We start from the raw sequence: 19,382 nt of genomic DNA on the forward strand, positions 1-19,382 counted from the left end.
ATATCTTTTTTGGTGAACTGCTCAGGTTTTCTGCTCATTTTTAAAACCAAAATTTAAATATTTTCTTAATGGAAAAGTTATTTCAGTACTGCCTTCAAATTTTGTTTTCAAAAAGAACAAAAAATAAAAATTGGAAGAAGAAAATATGACTTAACTGAGAATACTAATATCACTTAAAACTATACTATCACATTCTATACTATATTCTGAATAGTCCAGTAAAAGTGGCAGTTAGGGGATCCCTGGGTGGCTCAGCGGCTAAGCATCTGCCTTTGGCTCAGGGCATTCTGGAGTCCCGGGATTGAGTCCTGCATCGGGCTTCCTGCATGGAGCCTGCTTCTCCCTTTGCCTGTGTCTCTGCCTCTCTCTCTCTCTCTCTCTCTCTCTCTCTCTTCTGTGTCTCTCATGAATAAATAAAATCTTTAAAAACCAAATGGCAGTTATTTCAATTGAGGAAAATGTTAAGAAAAATGCATTCAAGTACAATTTCACGATGATAACTAACATACCTTGTTAACCCCAAAAATAACCATGCTACTGAGGAAGGTCAAAGTTTAGGAAACAGATGACTGAGAGACATTTTGTTGTAACAGTTTCATCACACCCACCTCATTAGTACAGGTGATTCTTCGAGGATGAGGGGCTTCCTGTTGCAACTGATACACTGTGAAGACAGTAAATCATTCCATATCAGTTCATAGAAATCTTCCTTATTAAGTGTTATAGTTTATTCAATTAGTCTCCTATGGACAATCATTTAGGTTTTTTCTAATATTCTGCTATCACAATAATCCTAAATTACCCTTTTGCAGAAAGTTGGAATATATTAGGAATCACAAACTGCCTGCTTTTTTACATTCGCAAGAAAAATGTGGTATAGTACTATTTGTTATTAAATTAAAATTTGTTAAGAGCGATGCAAAGAAAGTAAACTAAATTTAGTAAAAGCCCAAAAGCAAGCATAAATAGAAAAATCAAAATCCATACAAATGTCTTTTTACCTTGTAACAAATCAGTACTGGGTATTTGGCTATGTTCTCCATAATCTGGTCTTTTATTTTCCCCAATTCCTGGTGGATGTATTGCATAAAGCATGTCTCTCATTTAAGCCAATAATGGTTATACATTCTGAAAGCACATTATTACATGTCAAACTTGAAACTAAAATTAGGATTTATGTTAGAAGTAACAGATGTGCTGCTTTTCTCCCCATTTATATTGCAAACATCTATCTTCAAAGATAATCTCCCCTAAAAACAAAATTTCTGGGCCAAAGTAACCCTCCACTTCTTCAACTAGAGCAAATGCAGCACAAGGAAGAATTCGGGTATTCCTCTTGCCAAGGAAAGGGTAATTTTTAGGGTATCTGAAAATGAACCCATGAAAATAACACCAATACTATGACATTCTAGCTCCACTTCAGCCCTTCTGATCTGTAATGAAAAAAGACTGAACAGAAAATGGTAGTCATTAGAGAGGTTCTCCTTATTTATATCTAAGTTTATCTCTTGGAGGGAACTTTTCTTCTATTTCTACATATATAATCACATATACCTGAATGTAAGTTAATAATATGTTTAAATATTTAGACATTTTGTCAACATCAAACTAACCAGACTTCTGCCACTGTCAGATAACGAAAGACTTAAATTTCAACTAGACATCATTATATAGACTCCACCTCTGATCATATTCATTCGTATATATCATAGGGACATGTAAATACACACAATTAGACTATACATACACACACATATAATTAGACTATATGCATGAATATATACAAAATGCACACTGAGCACATATGCAGACACACTTTACTGTTCTGTATTGCTTTGCAAAGGGAAGATGTACCATGGCAGTTAGGAATCTGAACTCTTGAAACAGATCACCTGGGATTTGAACACTGGGGCTCTGCCACTAACCCCACATACTGTGCCTCAGTTTCCCTCATTTGTAAAGTGGAGATAATAATAGTTTTTACTTCACAGATTACTGAAAAAGATGAATAAGTCATTATATGTAGGTGACATAAAATAGTTGCTAACACCTAGAAAACACTCAATAAAGATCAGCTATTATTATATATAGATGACTGATATTAATACATATAATTTCTTACATTAATATTAATATTTGGTTACTAGGATGCATCCTGAATTCATCATCAAAATATAACACCAGGGGAATGTTATAATTTAAAAGATACCAAGAAGACACAGCTTTCCTACTTAAAAATCAAAAAATAAAGGTCACTCCCTCATTTACCAATGTTTGAAATTCTATTGATAGAAATTAATTCCTTTGCCTTTTCCTTCTGGTTGCAAAAATGCCTAAGAGAGATGCCATAAATTATAAATAGTTTTAGATATCCATTTTTTATTGTGAAAGTCAGTTTTTCAAAAATATTCCTGTGAATATGTTGTTATAGATTAAAGAGATGATATAGAGGGAGTAGTTCTGAGACCTCAGAGAAGGGAAGAAAGAGCACAGAGAAAGAGCACTCCAGCCCTGAGAGTGATTAAACACGTGTAGCACCCACATACACCCAGATAAGTCTCTATCCTCCTAAGAGAAGCCAACACATGATTTGCACAAAGGGAGGATTCTTCAGATCCACTCCTCCATATTGCTACCTATTCCATGTGAAAATTCAGTTCACAATTCTGCTTTGATCAGTAATCTTCAAAGATCAGTTGTTTTCCTTTGTGAAGAAAATGCTTGGGAAAGTATCGTCACCTATGGAAACTCAATTATGAGAACTGAATGGTAGTCAAGAAGAACATTAAAAGTTACAAGAGAATATAAAACATTGATTTTGATTCAAAGCACAAATAATAGTGATATGGTTATCACTAATAATGGATTTACCTATTCACTAAGCAAACAATAAGATAAGTGATTTTGAAAAAAGGAGTGATGATATCATCACTTGAAAATTTTACCCTTTGTTGTAATCAACATTTCAAAGGGTACAGTTGTGCTTCATGGAGAGGAATAATTTTTACACAAATGCTTCCTTGTTTGCTACCTTTAAGACTTATATTTAACAAATAATATATAAAGGGGGGCCTTCAGATATTGTATAACTGAATGTAACATATGAATTCAAGGAATACTTATCAAAAAGATCATTAAAAAGACCACTGCAATAAAGACTAATTCAGGCTCTTAATTTAAAATTCTTGGTATTTAAACTGGACCTCAGCTGAAATTTAAACTGCACAATCATTAAATGATTTACCAAAAATTAATTGCTAAATTCAAGATGAAAAGATATATGATCAAAGTACTTAAATTTTTCAATCACCTTTTAAGTGTCAATGCTTATATACTTATTAATGAATTTCTTGGTAGCCGGAGATAGTAACAAAACATTGTTAATAAGTTCAGAGATCACAAGTAGGTATCTTGAGGTCAAAATCAGCTCATGTGTTTGGTTTGCTGTTTTCTAAACTTAAGTGTGTTTTCAAACATTTAAAAAGTGATTTAACATCAACAAAGGCAAAAGAGAATTCCGCTTCTGAAAAATCAGATCTGACAACATCAAAGCACTCTATAAAGGGGAGCTACTTATGTGTTATGCCCTGCAAACAGAGCATCCCTGCTCTGTTTTCCCTTGATTACCACTTGGCTCACTTGCCTCATTTATTACTGGTTAGGCCCCTGGTTTAAGTCAAGTAATTTGTATCAAAAAGCTACAAAACTTGGAGTGCCCAGGTGGCTCAGCCGGTTAAGCACTGAACTTTTGATTTTGACTCAGTTCACGATCTCAGGGCTGTGAGATGGAGCTCCACATCAGGGTCTTCACTCAGCAGGGAGTCTGTCTGAAGATTTTCTCTCTTTCTCTGCCCTGCCCCCTGCTCGCTCTAAATAGATAAATAAAATCTTTTTTTTACAAAGGCAATAAAACTATATTTAAAAAGAGTCCTCAACTTCAACATCTTGTTAGTTCTATTTTCCTACTGGTTCATATATGTAAGTTTTTAGAATTATGTTGAGCTCAGAATATGTTGAGCTTTAGAATAATGTGGAGCTCAAGCACTGAGGTTACTAAAAGAAACTATAAAACTCAGAAGCAGAACTAGCACCCAAAAAAAGAAGCCATTTTAAAAACATGATAGCTACTATAAGACATTCAGAGACATAGAAAATACAAATTGCCTATACATTTAGTCCCCAATATTCTTCAAGGGGAAAGAGCCACCACCATGACTCAGTAACAGTAGGAGGCTTCCTAGATGCTCATACACAAAAAAATGTGCAAGGTACAAGTCAGAGCAAAGGGAACAAAGATGAATCAAAAACCAGAAAATGCAGACAAGAACTTTAAATAGGCTTCTAGCCAATGGGATTATGAGACAAAATCTTTAAGAAGTAAAGAACATTAGTCATTTTTATACATTCTTTGAACTATACTCCCCAGAAGGTACCAGCAGCCTCTATGGCAATACTTTTAGAGACTGTTCATATTTTGCTTACTATAATTAGCTCAAAGTAGCAACCTATTAAAATAAAACTACCTGTTGTTCTGGGAACATAAAACTAAGAATCCGAGCCAGCAACTTATAAATAACAAAATTCAGGATAACTCAACATTTACATGTTAATAATGTATATTTAAAGTAAAAGTTTCTTAGGTTGCTTATTCAACTCCACAGATAACAAAAACTTACAGTACTGGTATCTACAGGAGTGCATTCATGGATTTCTTTTTAAAGCTACTTTGATTATATTAATCCTACTTCCCCTTTTTAAAAATCTGAAATATCTTTTACTTGAAGAAATAATATTCTCTAGGAAACAAGGAAGGGAAAATAAAGGACTAGGAACCTAGACTCTTCTGAAAAGATTTTTATGCTAATGCAAAGTTTAAAGAGCAATAGAGAATTCAGATGCCTCTCTTTTATATTTGGGAAGCAATTCCTAAAAAACTAAACATGCACAAAAACCCACTTTTCTTTTGCCTCTTTTCACGCACTTATTCTATCAAGATAGCCTCCTGACTTATCATTTACACAGACCTTTTTCATACAAAGAATTAGGATCTAAGAATAATTACATTGCTTGAATTCTTAGCGAGCTTCTCCTCGCATTAGTTTTCATCAGTCAACGTCAACAAGTGGCCTCAAGTTCAATATGGAATTCCATGCTAACGCAGATGGATGAGATGCATTCCAGACACGCAAACCATAGACAGACCTTATGGAAACACTCCTGTTTTCCCATAATTACTTCTTCTATGCTATTCTCAAATCTTGCTGTAAATTAATTTTTCAATAATGGGAATAAAATGAAATGAATATTCATATCTAATGATCTTATTTCCATATCACTCATAAAGCACTATAACCCACCCAATTTAAAATTATTTGTATACTTACAGTAAGATTTCCAAACAGGAGGTCTATATTCATCTGTATCTGGAAGAATAAACACCGAATTAACATTACTGAATATGTCTACTTTAATCATATATTTCATATACATTAAATTATGTTAATATATATTTAATCACATATTTAACATACATTTGTTGAAGTCTATGTGTCCTAGGCATTGTGTTAAACTCTAAAGGTCATTCAGAGATTTTTTTAGTATTGGTCCTTACTTTCTTGGGAGTACAGTTTCACAAAGATGTTCAAAGAAAGTTATTATATTTACTCAACTGGTTATCACATTAAAAACACCAGGGTTAATTTTTTATAGCAGGCACCTATTTCTCACAGTCACTTATAGTCAATAAAGTCTTTGTATCTTTGGGCATAATTCTATGACTTTTTCACTAAAAGATTCCTGAAATCACTGGTATTTTTCTTTTTCAGTAATATGGACCAGATAAAACTTTTAACCATCGGAAATGTACCTCCCCCATCATCCTCCTAATGAAATTAGGAGGATTCCAGTGTAACTGGTTTTATTAACATCAGGAGAGAAGAGCAGCAAGGTACTTCTTCATACATCATGGACAATCAAAACCAAGAAATGAGAAGCATTCCACTGGAAGACCGTGCATCCAGGGAACCACAAAAAACCCGAGGGGAACATCCGCTCTTCACATCCATTTCCCCCTCACTCTGCTTGAATGAGGACTTAGGAGACAGTGGAAAGAGGGGATGGAAAGAGACAAATATACAAACATATGAGGGAGATGGGGGAATTCGAAAAAGCAGAGGCACCAGTGTGGTCTGGCATCTCATCAGTAAAGTGCAGCTAAGTAATAATTTTGCTGGTCAAAGGCCCTGCATACAAGACCATGTAGCTAAATTGGCAGACATGGCATCTTGGCGTGGGAATATGTGGCCAGAGACATCGCCTGGTTCTGCTGGCACCCAACACGAACTCATTAAGGAATCTGGTCTAAAAAATCTTTGTCTCCAAGGAGGCAAGAAAATTTCTGGTAAGTTTCTTGAGAAGGCTGAATCTAGCATGTGTAAGGCTAACTAAAAATGATAATAGACTCAAAACCTTCCCTTCAACCTTTAAAATGCTAACACTTCACTTAAAAACCACACAAATATTTAGAGTCAGAGGGCTACAGCAAGACTACTAATGATAGGCAGAAGAACACAAAAAGGAAATTCTAAATCATGTAGAAATTGCTTGGCACTCAGTAGGAGTGTTCAAATACTTTTTTTAATGAATAAATGATTACATGAATAAATGAGTGATGAAGTAATGCAGCAAATAGAGTTCACCCTCATTATTTATCGTAGTTATACTCTATACAGTCACCTTGAACACTGAATTAGTGAATACTGAACTGTGCTCCTAAGGGACAACACAAGATTAGGTTCCTGCAAGTCTCTGGTCACAACATTCTCATTGGTCCATCAATATATAACCTTGCTTTATTTGTGTTTCTGTTTAAAGACATCTGATTTCATAAATATTGTGATTCATTAACACTGAACTCACAACCAACAGCACTATAACCTATTTGTCTTCTCCATAAGATACATCACAGCCTTCCTGAGCTTAGGAACCCCAGACAGCACTTCATCACCATGTATGGGGCCATTTTATTTTTTTTTTAATTTTTATTTATTTATTCATGAGAGACACAGAGAGAAAGAGAGAGGCAGAGACACAGGCTGAGGGAGAAGCAGGCTCCACGCAGTGAGCCCGACGTGGGACTCGATCCGGGGACTCGATCCGGGGACTCCAGGACCACGCCCTGGGCCAAACACAGGCGCTTAACCCCTAAGCCACCCAGGGATTCCATGTGGGGCCATTTTAAACAGAGACAATAAGGGAAGCTCCACATTTTATACTTCTGGCCCCTGCCTTACGTGCTTCTTCCCTTGGCTGATTTTTATAGTACCTTTCCCTGTAAGAAGTCATGACTACGGGTATTACCGGTGTTTAGTGAGTTCTCTGGGTCCTCCCAGTGAATTATCAAGCCTGTGAGGGGTTTGAGGGAATGCCTTCCAACTTGCAGTTGGTGACAGAATTAAGAGAAGCCTTTGGGACCGTGCCCTCAAACTCTGCAGTTGGCCCTAATTCCTCACAAATCCTGTGCAAAGTCTGTACTGAAGCAGTGAGAGCCTTCCGTAGATTGCTTTGACTTTGGAGAAGGTGAGAAAGAGGCTAAATCCCAAAATCTTGCCTCTGGGGAATTGTGTATCTAATCCTAAATAGGGCTTTCTAAGGGAAACATCAACTTTTATTTAAATCTGTGTGACTTTAGGAAATTTACTACCTCTTTGAATCTTATTCTTTATAAAACAAAGTAACATCATCTAAAATGTAACAACACAGGTCTGTTATGAGGAGCAAATTAGGTGTTGTTACATAAAACACCCTGCACTTAGGAGACCTTGTGAATAATACCCTCTCCTGCCCTCGCCAAAAGTGAACTTAAAAACACAATGATGTTGCCATATTAGCCTCAGGCCATTGTCAATGATTTCAGCTCTGCATTCTCTTATTTGTTCTTCCTTCATATACCTACTGTATTAGAGAAGGCCATTATTCAAGATGCTACAGATCACAATTTTGTGGCCAAATAAAATGATCATTTAGCAAATAAGAAATAGTGGGAGAAAAGTTTGAGTTTCCTTTAATATTAAAACAATTCTAATGATTAGTGACTTTTAAGAGTGAAGTTTGGGCTGTAAACGTCTTTTCCTAGTAATGTATTTTTTTTGCTGATGGGAGTATAAACCGGCACAACCTCTCTGGAGCGCAATGAGCAATACATATCCTAAATGTTTACAAGTATTTGATGGGCATCTGTAACAGAAGAGCTCAAATAAGCTGCTCTTTGAAGAAAACACTTAAAAATTATGACAATTTTTCTTATGTTTAAAGGTTGAGACCTTAAGTCACCTTGGTCTTTTTGTTGACCAAGTTAGGCAATGGGTAAGCACCACTGTCCTCAGAACTCAGGGGAAAGAAGCCCATGGAGGAAGCATAGTTAGATGGTTTAGAAAAACAATCCCCCTGCCTCTTGGTGAGCAGAATTCATTGCTAGAATTGGGGAGACTGATTTGCCAGGACCCTAGGTCCTTGTGGAAGAGAAGAAACGTTACCCCAAATCTTTGATTCCCCAGATTCAAAGTTAAGGAGTTCTGTTATAGATGAAACTCATAGCCCAAACCAAGTTCCACTGGCAAGAAAAGGCAGAGACACTCCTGAAACAGAATGACATTGAAAATGGACTAACTGAAACTGGTGATGTAGGGCCACACAAGGGCTGACGGGTTTATTAGGGAGAACAGACTGACCCAGCACAGGACTGATGTGAGAAGTGTCCTCAACCTCCCTGGCACTGAATCACTGAGTATAAGAAGAACTAATGAACTGCATCCTAGCAGCAACAGACAAGCAACTCTCAACAAACAATACAGGGCTGGTCTCTAACACTCACAGAAAGTGATAGGATAAGACAGCCAGTGTATTATTATAGTGCAGCTCTCTCTCTCTTTCCAGCATTTGGGAGAGGATGGGGCCACCGTGGGACTGAGTAAGCTCCTGGGGTTCAGACGCACAGGAAGAGGCTGTCTACAGAGGAAGATCCTGGACTTCCTGCTAACTGGGACACTGATTAACAACAGCAAGCAGAGGAGCACGTATGGCCTCTGAATTTATGTAACCAGTCATGCCGGCTCCTTCTGCATACCTCGTGACCCAGCAGTTCTGCTCTCTTCCCAGGAACTGGCTGCAGAACAACTAAGGGTGTTTGGAAAACAGCAGTATACAAGAATATCACTGCAATATTACTTTTTAAAAAGATTTTATTTATTCTTTAGAAAGAGATTGAGAAAGAGAGGCAGAGGGAGAGGCAGAGAGAGAATCCCAAGCAGACCCCATGCTAAGGACAGAGTCTGACACAGGGCTCGATCTCATGACTCAGAGCTCATGACCTGGGTCGAAATTAAGAGTTGGACGTGTTAAAAAAAAAAAAAAAAGAGTTGGATGTGTTATAACCGACTAAGCCACCCAGGTGCCCCTGAAATATTACTTTTAAAACTAAAAAACTATGGGCAGCCCTGGTGGTGCAGCGGTTTAGCACCGCCTGCAGCACAGGGCGTGATCCTGGAGACCCGGGATCGAGTCCCGCATCGGGCTCCCTGTGTGGTGCCTGCTTCTCCCTCTGCCTGTGTCTCTGCCTCTCTCTCTCTCTCTAGCTGTGTCTCTATGAATAAATAAATAAAATCTTTAAAAAATAAATAAATAAATAAATAAATAAATAAATAAATAAATAATAAAAAACTAAAAAACTAGGGTATGCCTGGGTGGTATAGTCTGTTAAGCCTCAAACTCCTGGTTTCAGCTCAGGTTGTGATCTCAGGGTCATGAGACTGAGCCCCACATCAGGCCACTTGATGCGGACTCTACTTGAGAGTCTCTTTTCTTCTCCCTTTGCCCCTCCTGCACTACTCTCACTCTCTTGGTCTCTCTCTCAAAATAAATAAGCCAACTTAAAAAAAAAAAAAAAGACTAAAAAACTGGATTCAACCTAACTGCCCAATAACTAGAAACCAAAATGACCAATAATTTTTTTTAAGATTTTATTTATTTGAGAGAGAGAGAGAATGAGAGAGTATGAGTACGAGCAGGCACAGAGGGAGAAGGAGAGACAGAAGCAGACTCCCTGCTGAGCAGTGAGCCCGACTGGGGCTTGATCCCAGGACCCTGGGCCGAAGGCACATGCTTAACAGACTAAGCCATCCAGGTGCCCCCCCCAGTGTGATCAATTATTATATTCCAGTCTGAAGACACCTTGACTACATCAAATGGACTTTATCTTATAATCTTTTAAAAGTCTGTCCCCTTGGGGATCCCTGGGTAGCTCAGTAATTAGTGCCTGCCTTTAGCCCAGGTCATGATCGTGGAGTCCCGGGATCAAGTTCCGCATCATGCTCCCTACATGGAGTCTGCTTCTCCCTCTGCCTGTGTCTCTGCCTCTCTCTCTCTCTCTGTGTCTCTCATGAATAAATAAATAAAATCCTTAAAAAATAAAAAAAGTCTATCCCCTTTTAAATATTTTACATCTTTTAAACCAGTGATTCTCAAACTTCTGTTTTAAAAAAATATGGATTCTAAAGAGCTTCTAATATCTACTGATATTAACCACATTAGAGATTTAAACTGACAAATTTTGTTTTCATTTGACAAATTTTAGTTAATTTGCTGGATAACAAGGCCACTATATTTTAACACTTTTATAAAAGGTTACTTTATTTTTCAAATCAAAAAATTTGTTTTACATTTTGCAAATCTCTTTGATGTCTGCTCTAATTGAAGACAGATTTTCATACCTGCCTCTGTATTTAATCTATTGTGATATCACTTGCCATGTATCTTCCAAAAGATTCAACTACACACTTGTGAGAGAATGAAAGTGAAAAAGGCAAATAACGTCCTCTTATTCTGTTTTGACTTTGTGGGAACCCAGAAAAAACTTGGGGACCCCAAGGTCCCCAAACCATACTTCGAGAACAACTGTTTTAAACAATGGTTTCCTTGCCTTATCTAGGATACTGGGTATGGTAGGCTAAGATACATTTCATCTGATAGAAGAAATACAAACATTAATGAAGAAAAGAGAGGAAATTATGTGGTCTTTTAGCAGTTAAAAGTCCTTTCAGCTTGTTCAAAGGAAGTTGAGGCCAATAAGCACCAAATGTCTGTAATCTGCCTTCAGGTGGAGGTTTCAAGGGCTCCCCTCACCTCGTTTTGATGGTCAGAAAAACCACCCACACCAAGCACATAAACGTGACAGACTTCCATCACTAGAGCACAACTGAGAATGACAGCCAGACAATCTATGATCCATGGACAGCTCCCCTTATAAACCATCTTTACAAACTCAGGGACAGCTGCTTAAAATAACCTTAGCATGATATGGATGAGTGTTTAAATTAAGTACCTACCTACAAAATCCATTAAAAGATTTTCTCCCTTGCCTTTAAGTGTAGGTAATACTTTTCTGTCTATGCAAAAGGTAATTTTGTTAAAAAACCCAAAGTCATGCTGGCGTACACAATGCTGATATAATCAGAAAGTTTCATTCATTCAATAAATACGTATTAAACACCTTCTATGTGTAAAAATGTTGGCTACAAGGTAGGTCCATATGTAATTTATGTCTTCAAGGGAAGTAAGGAAAATAAAATGGATATAATTATACAAACAAGGTAATATAATAAAAATAATATATGAGCATAATAAGAATAATACATAATACCCTTAAACATAATAAGAGTTTTACACATTATCATTTTGTCAAAATGCCTGGCAAGAACAGTATTTGCTGAACTGATGAAAGAATAGAAGGAAAGAAGGAACCACTTTCAGCCAGACTGCCAAAAAAGAAAAAAACAGAGGCAGCATCCTCTGATGAGGGCTTTGAAAGACAGATGATTTTTTTTTTTAAGATTTTTAAAATTTATTTATTCATGAGAGACAGAGAGAGAGAGAGAGAGAGAGGCAGAGATAGGCAGAGGGAGAAGCAGGCTCCATGCAGGGAACCCGACATGGGACTTGATCCCGCGTCTCCAGGATCAGGCCCTGGGCTGAAGGCAGTGCTAAACCATTGAGCCAGCCACCAGGGCTGCCCAAGACAGATGATTTTTAAAGTCAAGGGGCTAAGGGAAGGAGACTGGAAGTAAGAGGAAAAACAGAATTCCAAAGAGAGGAACACAGTGAATAAGAGCACAGACATAACAGAGTTAAAGGAGCATCTGAGGAACCACAAGTAATGTAGACTGGGTGAAATCAAAGACAAGTTGAGGAAAGCTAGAGATGGGGCACTGCAGGGATCCAGGGCTGAGTTGTTCAGGAAGCATCTAAAAGTAATGAAATGTGTTCTCTTCTGCTTGGTACTTACTTCTCACTAAACACTCTGATGTCCGCAGGGAGAAGGGTAGTCAGGCCCAGACCGATGCTCATGAGTCAGAGAAAATAAGCCAACCGTCAGGAAGGCCAAAGGTAGGAGAAAACAGCCAGAAAAACAGATGGAGCAAAGACTCAGAGGAGGTGGTGGTGGCGGCGGTAGTGGTGGTAAGGAGCTCAGAAGTCACAGGTGGTGGGCAAGGTCTGAGAAGGCAGATGGATGGCACTGTGTCTAAGCAAGTAGCAAAGTAAAAAGACAAGTTCTGTTGGGGATGTTCTTCTCTGTGACTATAAGCAAAATACAAACAAGTACAGGAAAACAAAGGAAAAAAAGAGACAAAGTTGATCAGGATGTTCAGTCTGACTGCACTTTTACAAATGAAAACAAAGATGTGTGTGTACATATGGGGCAGAAGGCCAGGGAGAGAAAATATGAAAGATCTAGAATAACATACATCATTTAAGTAACAGTTGTGATCTCTAGATCAGCCTTTCTCATCCAGGTTCCTCATCCAACCCACCAAGTACAGAAAATGTTGTGAGTGACTATGTCTCCGTGTATGGGTGTCTCTCTAGAATCACAGGAGAGAAGTTAACTTACAATGGAACCCCTAAGCCACTGGGTGTTATTTGTTCCCAGAACCAGGAGGAATAAGGCTTCTCTAGATGGTGATTTTTACTTGTCTTATATGTCTACATGGTTTAAAAAAATTATTTAATGAATATGTTACATATGTACTAAGGAGGAAAAAAACTATTTAAAAAACAAAAAATATAGATTAACTATCTGTAAGAACAAAAAACCGGGAAATCTGATTCAGATAGAAAAAAGTCCAATTTAACAAACTCCACAGGCTAATTTTTTGAGTCATCTCTTGAAATGAATACACTACCTGAGAAATCCTATTCCCAGTCCGAGAGGCCTGGAAATCAGATACAAGCTTTGTGGCAAATTTATACATTATAAGGCACCATCCTCCTGTATAGTCTTTGAATGCCCTTCAGGACCTCTAACGCAGGTCTTCATTTACCTCTTTTTCCTGTTCTAATTGAATCAGCTGAACGGCAGACATTCATTAAGGAAAAGAGAACAGTTTCATAATGAAATTTTCTTTTACTTTTGGTTAATTGCTAGAATTGGAAGTCAAAGAGATCTTACTTTTACCTATTTTATCATGTCTATGAAAGTTATTCAATTTTTTTCTCCCTTTTCAAAACTCAAAGATTCAGATTTTAAGCAAGCTCTAGTGTTAAATTTGCTTTTACCTATAATTTTTTTCTGTGATGCCTTTTTCTCTATTTTCAGGACATTCATTTTTTCCTTTAATATTAAAATTTTCAAAATGTTCATCTGTATCTTTAAGCAATGATTTAAAAATCTTAGTAAAATATACCTGGGATAATATATTTGATAGGATATATCATAACTCACAATAATTAGGACTATTTGGGAAGTACTCAAAGTGTTCATTTATTGATTGACAAGATTAAATTTATTTTTTTTAAGATTTACTTATTTATTTATGACAGACATAGAGAGAGAGAGAGACAGAGACACAGGAGGAGGGAGAAGCAGGCTCCATGCCAGGAGCCCGACGTGGGACCCGATCCCGGGACTCCAGGACCGCGCCCTGGGCCAAAGGCAGGCGCTAAAGCGCTGAGCCACCCAGGGATCCCCCAAGATTAAATTTATTTATAAATATCCTAATATTCTGCATTTTTAGATTGAACCTAAAACACTGTAAAATGTTTTATTGTAAAAGAATGAGTAAAATCTTTGTGCTTTCTCCAGTTGGATCCTATTTACATCCAGCATATCTATGGGTGTTGTTGAAAATGACTGACTTTAGAAAACAACAAAAAAATTTCATTCTTTTTATTACATGGTTTGTATATCATTTTATAGTTATGTTATATGAATCCTTTAGTTTGGAACAATATTCTTCTGGTTAAGTTTAAATCTGCTTAACTTTTTATTTTAAAAAAGAAATAGTTCATTAAAGAACAGACTAGAATGTTAAATTTAAGCTGTTTATTTTTTTAAGCTCAAACCAAAAAGGCTTTCGCAACTTTTTAACAATATGATGGATTTTTCTCAAAAAGAAAAAAATGTTGCATTTTGAAATGAAGTTTAGACTAATGAGGCATGAACACTCAAAAACTGTGATTAATGTTTTAAAGCACATTTGTTTCAAACTGCCTTCATTTTGAAAATTAACAATTTTAATTTCTGTAAAAAGAAGGACATTTACTGACAAGAAAAAAAGCTTTTCTTCCCTTTAAATGAAGATTCACCTTTCAACCAACTGGCAAGAGATTCCCTGTCCTGCTTTAATCAGAAAACGAAAGGCATTAATGACATGTTGCTATTCTGTTTCTGTACCAAATTTTGGCATACTAAAATAATGAGATGCTTGTGATCACAAATCCTATGTTACTATAAAGTGATCTTTTTAAAAAGATTCACAATAAATAACAAATAATTACTATTGATAATATTTGAGAGAGTCACGGAAAAAAAGAATGAAACCTCTTACTCTAAAAGAAATATATTTTGGGGGAAGGGGAGAAATATAAATAAATCTCTTGGAATACAAAAATTCAGGGTAAAAACTAAAAGGCTCATAATAACACATACAATTTTAAACTAATGAGGATACAAATAAAAAAAAGTGCTTCACTACATTTCTAGGTGTCTCATATCCTGACTAAACTTCTTTCCTAGAAAATGTTTCCAAACATGGGAAGTAAGCATTTCAACAAAGCTAATTAAAATTCACTCTGCAAAGTCATGGCCAAATCAGGTCAGTTAAATTTACCCTTAGAAGAAACAAAGTCATTTAGAACTGTTCCAAGTTGAAAACTGATGTGTCATGATACAATTCTGACAGAAATAAACTATTTTTAAAACCAAAGATAATTGTTTTTAATTCCTTAGAGAATAATGACCCAGAACCACTACTATATGGAAGAAAATTTCTGGCTACAACTACAGTGCCCACATGTAGCTTCACCAAAGATCTCCAAAAACAAACATTTTGTAAATACAGTGTTCATCGCTTCACCATGGACCCAGAGCTTGGCCCAACCAAGGTTCCTGAATGAAATGTGAACCAAACTTGGAAACCCCTCCTTTTTATAACTCAAGTTTGGCCTCTTATTAAAGACCTAAGCGATGTTTCCTCTAACCAATTTGGCAGACCTAGCAAACAGACTGCACAAACAAAGTCTTTCTGCTTACTCAAACTTTTCACTCTACACTGGGAAACAAAAAGCTATACACAGGAACTGGGTCACTCAACTCAATTCAAAGGTAAGGACCATCTTTTTCCAACCTACTATTTTTTTGTTCTAAACAGCAAGTTATATCTCTCTGAGGTTTTCTCTTTAACGAATCTGATAATTTCTAATACTGTTTATCCTAGCATGTTGGCACAGTAAGTCCTCAGACAGGCCCACTAAACCACATGGTTTCTGACAGAGAACTTCAAGAGAAGATTTAACTCCTGCCAAGCCTCCCAATAACATCTCAACATTCTCAAATGGCTCTCATTTGGATTTTGTTAGGTAAGCAAAATAAATTCACCTTTAATAACAGGACACATTTCCTAAAGTTCTCTACCACAAAAACAAGAATACACAATATTCAACAATACCAAAAAAGTATATCCTTCTACTTGTCTCTCTATACCTCTCACTTCTAAAATCAGACTGCAATGAGTTAACTCTTTATGAAGTCCTTGTAATTCATCCTTAAAAGAATATACCATGTGGTATAAACATTGAACCACACATATAAAAAGAATATACCTGATTAACACTTTTCCAAATTCAACAATGGAGACTTAACCATCCAGAGCACTTGAAGTTACAGATATTAAAAATGTAATCACATGAAAACTCTTGTGTTTTCAATTTTCAGAATTTTTCAGAGCACTTGAAGTTACAGATATTAAAAATGTAATCACATGAAAACTCTTGTGTTTTCAATTTTCAGAATTTTTGCTTTTTATAAATAGAAGTTCTGGAAAATAACCAACTGAAACTACACTTTTAGTGGGGAGCTTCCTAGACAGTCATCTATGAACCATAACTCTTGTCTCAAATGCCCTCATTTCCTTCAGTCAAAACAGTATACAGTTGACCCCTGAACAACCTGGGTTTGAACTGCACACGTCCAACCACATGTGGATTTTTAGGGGATCAATACAGTATATTACTGTAAATGTATTTTCTCCTCCTTATGATTTTCTCACTAACAATTTATCTTCTTTAGCTTACTTTCTTGTAAAAATACAATATATAATACATATAATATACAAAATATTTGTTAATCAACTATGTTATTAGTAAAGCTTTATAGTTAAGTTTTGGGGGAGTCAAAAGTTACACTTGGATTTCCAACTGTTTGGAGGTGGGGGAGGTGGGCACCCCCATCTCCTCAATGTCTAAGAGTCCACTGTATATCCTCCTTGTTCTTTCCTTACAGGAAAAGTTGCAAACGATGTTTTTCCCTTTGCTATTATGCATCCTTTGAGACAATTATTCCTAACTCACATATTTCCCATAAACCAACACAGTTTTGCAGCAAAAGGAATCTATTGCCATATTCTCTGGCTTAGGAGTTGCACTAGAATGTGTTTATTAGAATGTGCATTATTTTTGGACACAGATTCATGTAAGAGTTAGGATTTCCCAATGATGAGAGTCAACATGTCATTTTGCCGGCAAGCATTGAAACAGAAACCTTTCAAGTCTTGCCTTATGTCAATGTTTTCAAGCTTCATCAAGAGGACAGGTAGTCAGAACAGAGGATATACTAACCCTTAAATGAAACCCTATATGGAAAAGAGAGATAATACTTCCATTATTAATACTTTAACATGACAGATAACTGAGATGGGAAAAGATCACAACATATCTCATCACTGATAATTTCTTAATATACTTCTTTTAAACTGGACTTCTCTTAGAAAACCAGTCATTTAAAACAAACAAAACAAAAAACAAATGAACAGTGGATTGTGAAGAACACAGAGAAATTTGCTTTAGATTTCAAGATGTGGAGCCAAATGTAGAATAAGGCAGCTCAAAGCTGTAGGAAAGGAAGCAGAATCAGATATGGAAGCAATATTGTGTTAACCACAAATGAGCAGAGTTGGATCATTCTAAGCACATGCTAACTGTCCCAAGGTATAATAAAATGCTCAGCATGTTTCAATTAAATGTGCTTTGACTGCACACATGACAGTAGAAGCTGCCAAGAAGCAAACACACTTTTTGGAAATGAGACTTTGTGCTCTGAATTTATAGGTACCTATTTTTCCTCCTTTGAGAGCAGGACCCAGGGTATGAAAGCTCTCTCTTGTCGACAGCTGCATCCAACAAGGCCTAAAATGAACATGTAATAGACTTATTTGTCTTAAAAGTTCCTGCAGTGTGAAGATATGAAGAGCACTACCTGAAAGTATAATAACAAAGGCCCACCTTTTCTCAATTCTAAAACCCATATGCTTTGAAAAGTAAAAGTATTTTTATAACTCATTTGGCAACACACACTTGTCTGACCTGAACCTAAAAGCATTTTCATAATTCTTTATAATGCATTCAATGGCAAAAACCTCACCTGAATGGATATAAGAATATTTGCAGTCCTTACTTACTCCATTGAGTGTGACTGTTCATTTGTTTCATTGCAGAAATATCAATGGGTGATTACAGAGTGCTAATATCAGACAATGCTGGGGGGTTGGAAAATATATATACACAAAATCTATTACCTTCCTAAAATCTGAAAAATTCTGAATTCTACTGCATATCTGTTACCAGAGGTTTTGGATAAGGGCTTAGAGATGCACTACCTTTATTAATATTTATAACTGACCATGTTAAATCACACATCAGAACATGACACTGTTCTGATAGATTCTCCCCAATGGCTTCCTGTGTCACTCAGACTAAAAGCCAAACTCTTTACTACTGCCTACAAGACTGCTACTCAAAGTGAAACACAACATTGACATCAGCTGGTAATTTGTTACAAATGCAGAACCACAAGACCCAATTCCCTTCTATAAATCAGATACTGCATTGTCAAAAGCCCCCTAGCTGATGTGCACGCCCATGATTCAAAAGCACTGACCCCCAAGATACTAGAAGACCTGTCCTTACCTTGCAAGGTCCACCTCCTACTTTTCTCCCCTCACTGCACACTCCACTCCTCCTCTCCAGTCTCTGGTTTCCTTGCCATTTATTAAACATTCAAGAAACACTTCCAGCTAACTGCTCCCTCAGACTGGAATGTTCTCCTGACTTGCTCCCTCACCTATTTCAGTTCTTTACTCAAAAGTCATCTTCTAAATGAGGCCTTCTCTTCACTCTATCTAAAATGTTCAAAATCCCCTGGCAATTCATATTCTTCTGTTTTCATTAGTTGTCATACTTTTTCTCTTTAGTACCTATCACTATCCAAAATATGAACATTTTACCAAATTATGTTGGCTTTTGTTCATCTCTTCCCATTAGAATGTAAGCTTCATGAGGGCAAAGATTCTTGTCTATTTTTCACATTGCCTGGAACAGCGATTCTCAGTGTGGTCTGTGGACTCCTGTGGATCAGTCAGACTCTTTCAGGGGGATACACAAGATCAAAACTATTTTCATAAGTATACTAAGAAGCTATTTGCTTTTCTCACTATCAGTGCAAAAGCTGTGGAGGGTAAAACTGCTGAGCTTTGGCACAAAACAATGCAGGAGCACCAAACTACAATAGCTGTCACTGTATTCTTCACTGCCACACATACTCATGGCTTAAAAACAAATTTAGTTTCATTTAAAAATATCCTTGATAAAGCAGTTTAAAGTGCATTAATTGTACTATATCTTGACCCTTGAGTATGTGCCTTTTTTAATATTGTGTGATAAAACAGGAAGCGTGTATAAGGCATATCTACAGTATGATGTCATCTTGGGAAAAAATATGTGAGATCATTTAAGTTGTGAACTGGACTAGCTGCAATTTTCAAAAACACAATTTCACT

At 36.6% G+C, this 19,382-nt stretch overlaps 1 protein-coding gene across 6 annotated transcripts in view; it reads right to left on the minus strand.

The window, feature by feature from the left end:
* Positions 1-19,382, minus strand: part of CHN1 (chimerin 1) — a 195,460-nt gene that overhangs the window by 138,448 nt on the left and 37,630 nt on the right. For 3 of the 6 annotated variants that reach the window (XM_072751978.1, XM_072751977.1, XM_072751979.1), the window contains exons 2-3: positions 5,385-5,423; positions 609-664 (exon numbers count right to left, since the gene is read on the minus strand). In XM_072751978.1, coding sequence (XP_072608079.1) covers positions 609-664; positions 5,385-5,423 — 95 coding nt within the window. Of the gene's footprint in view, positions 1-608; positions 665-1,001; positions 1,123-5,384; positions 5,424-19,382 lie in introns of those variants that run through there. The other 3 variants (XM_072751976.1, XM_025994000.2, XM_025993999.2) reach the window with 1 other exon arrangement.

The sequence above is a fragment of the Vulpes vulpes genome, chromosome 3 (genome assembly GCF_048418805.1).
Source record: "Vulpes vulpes isolate BD-2025 chromosome 3, VulVul3, whole genome shotgun sequence".
Taxonomy (NCBI): domain Eukaryota; kingdom Metazoa; phylum Chordata; class Mammalia; order Carnivora; family Canidae; genus Vulpes; species Vulpes vulpes.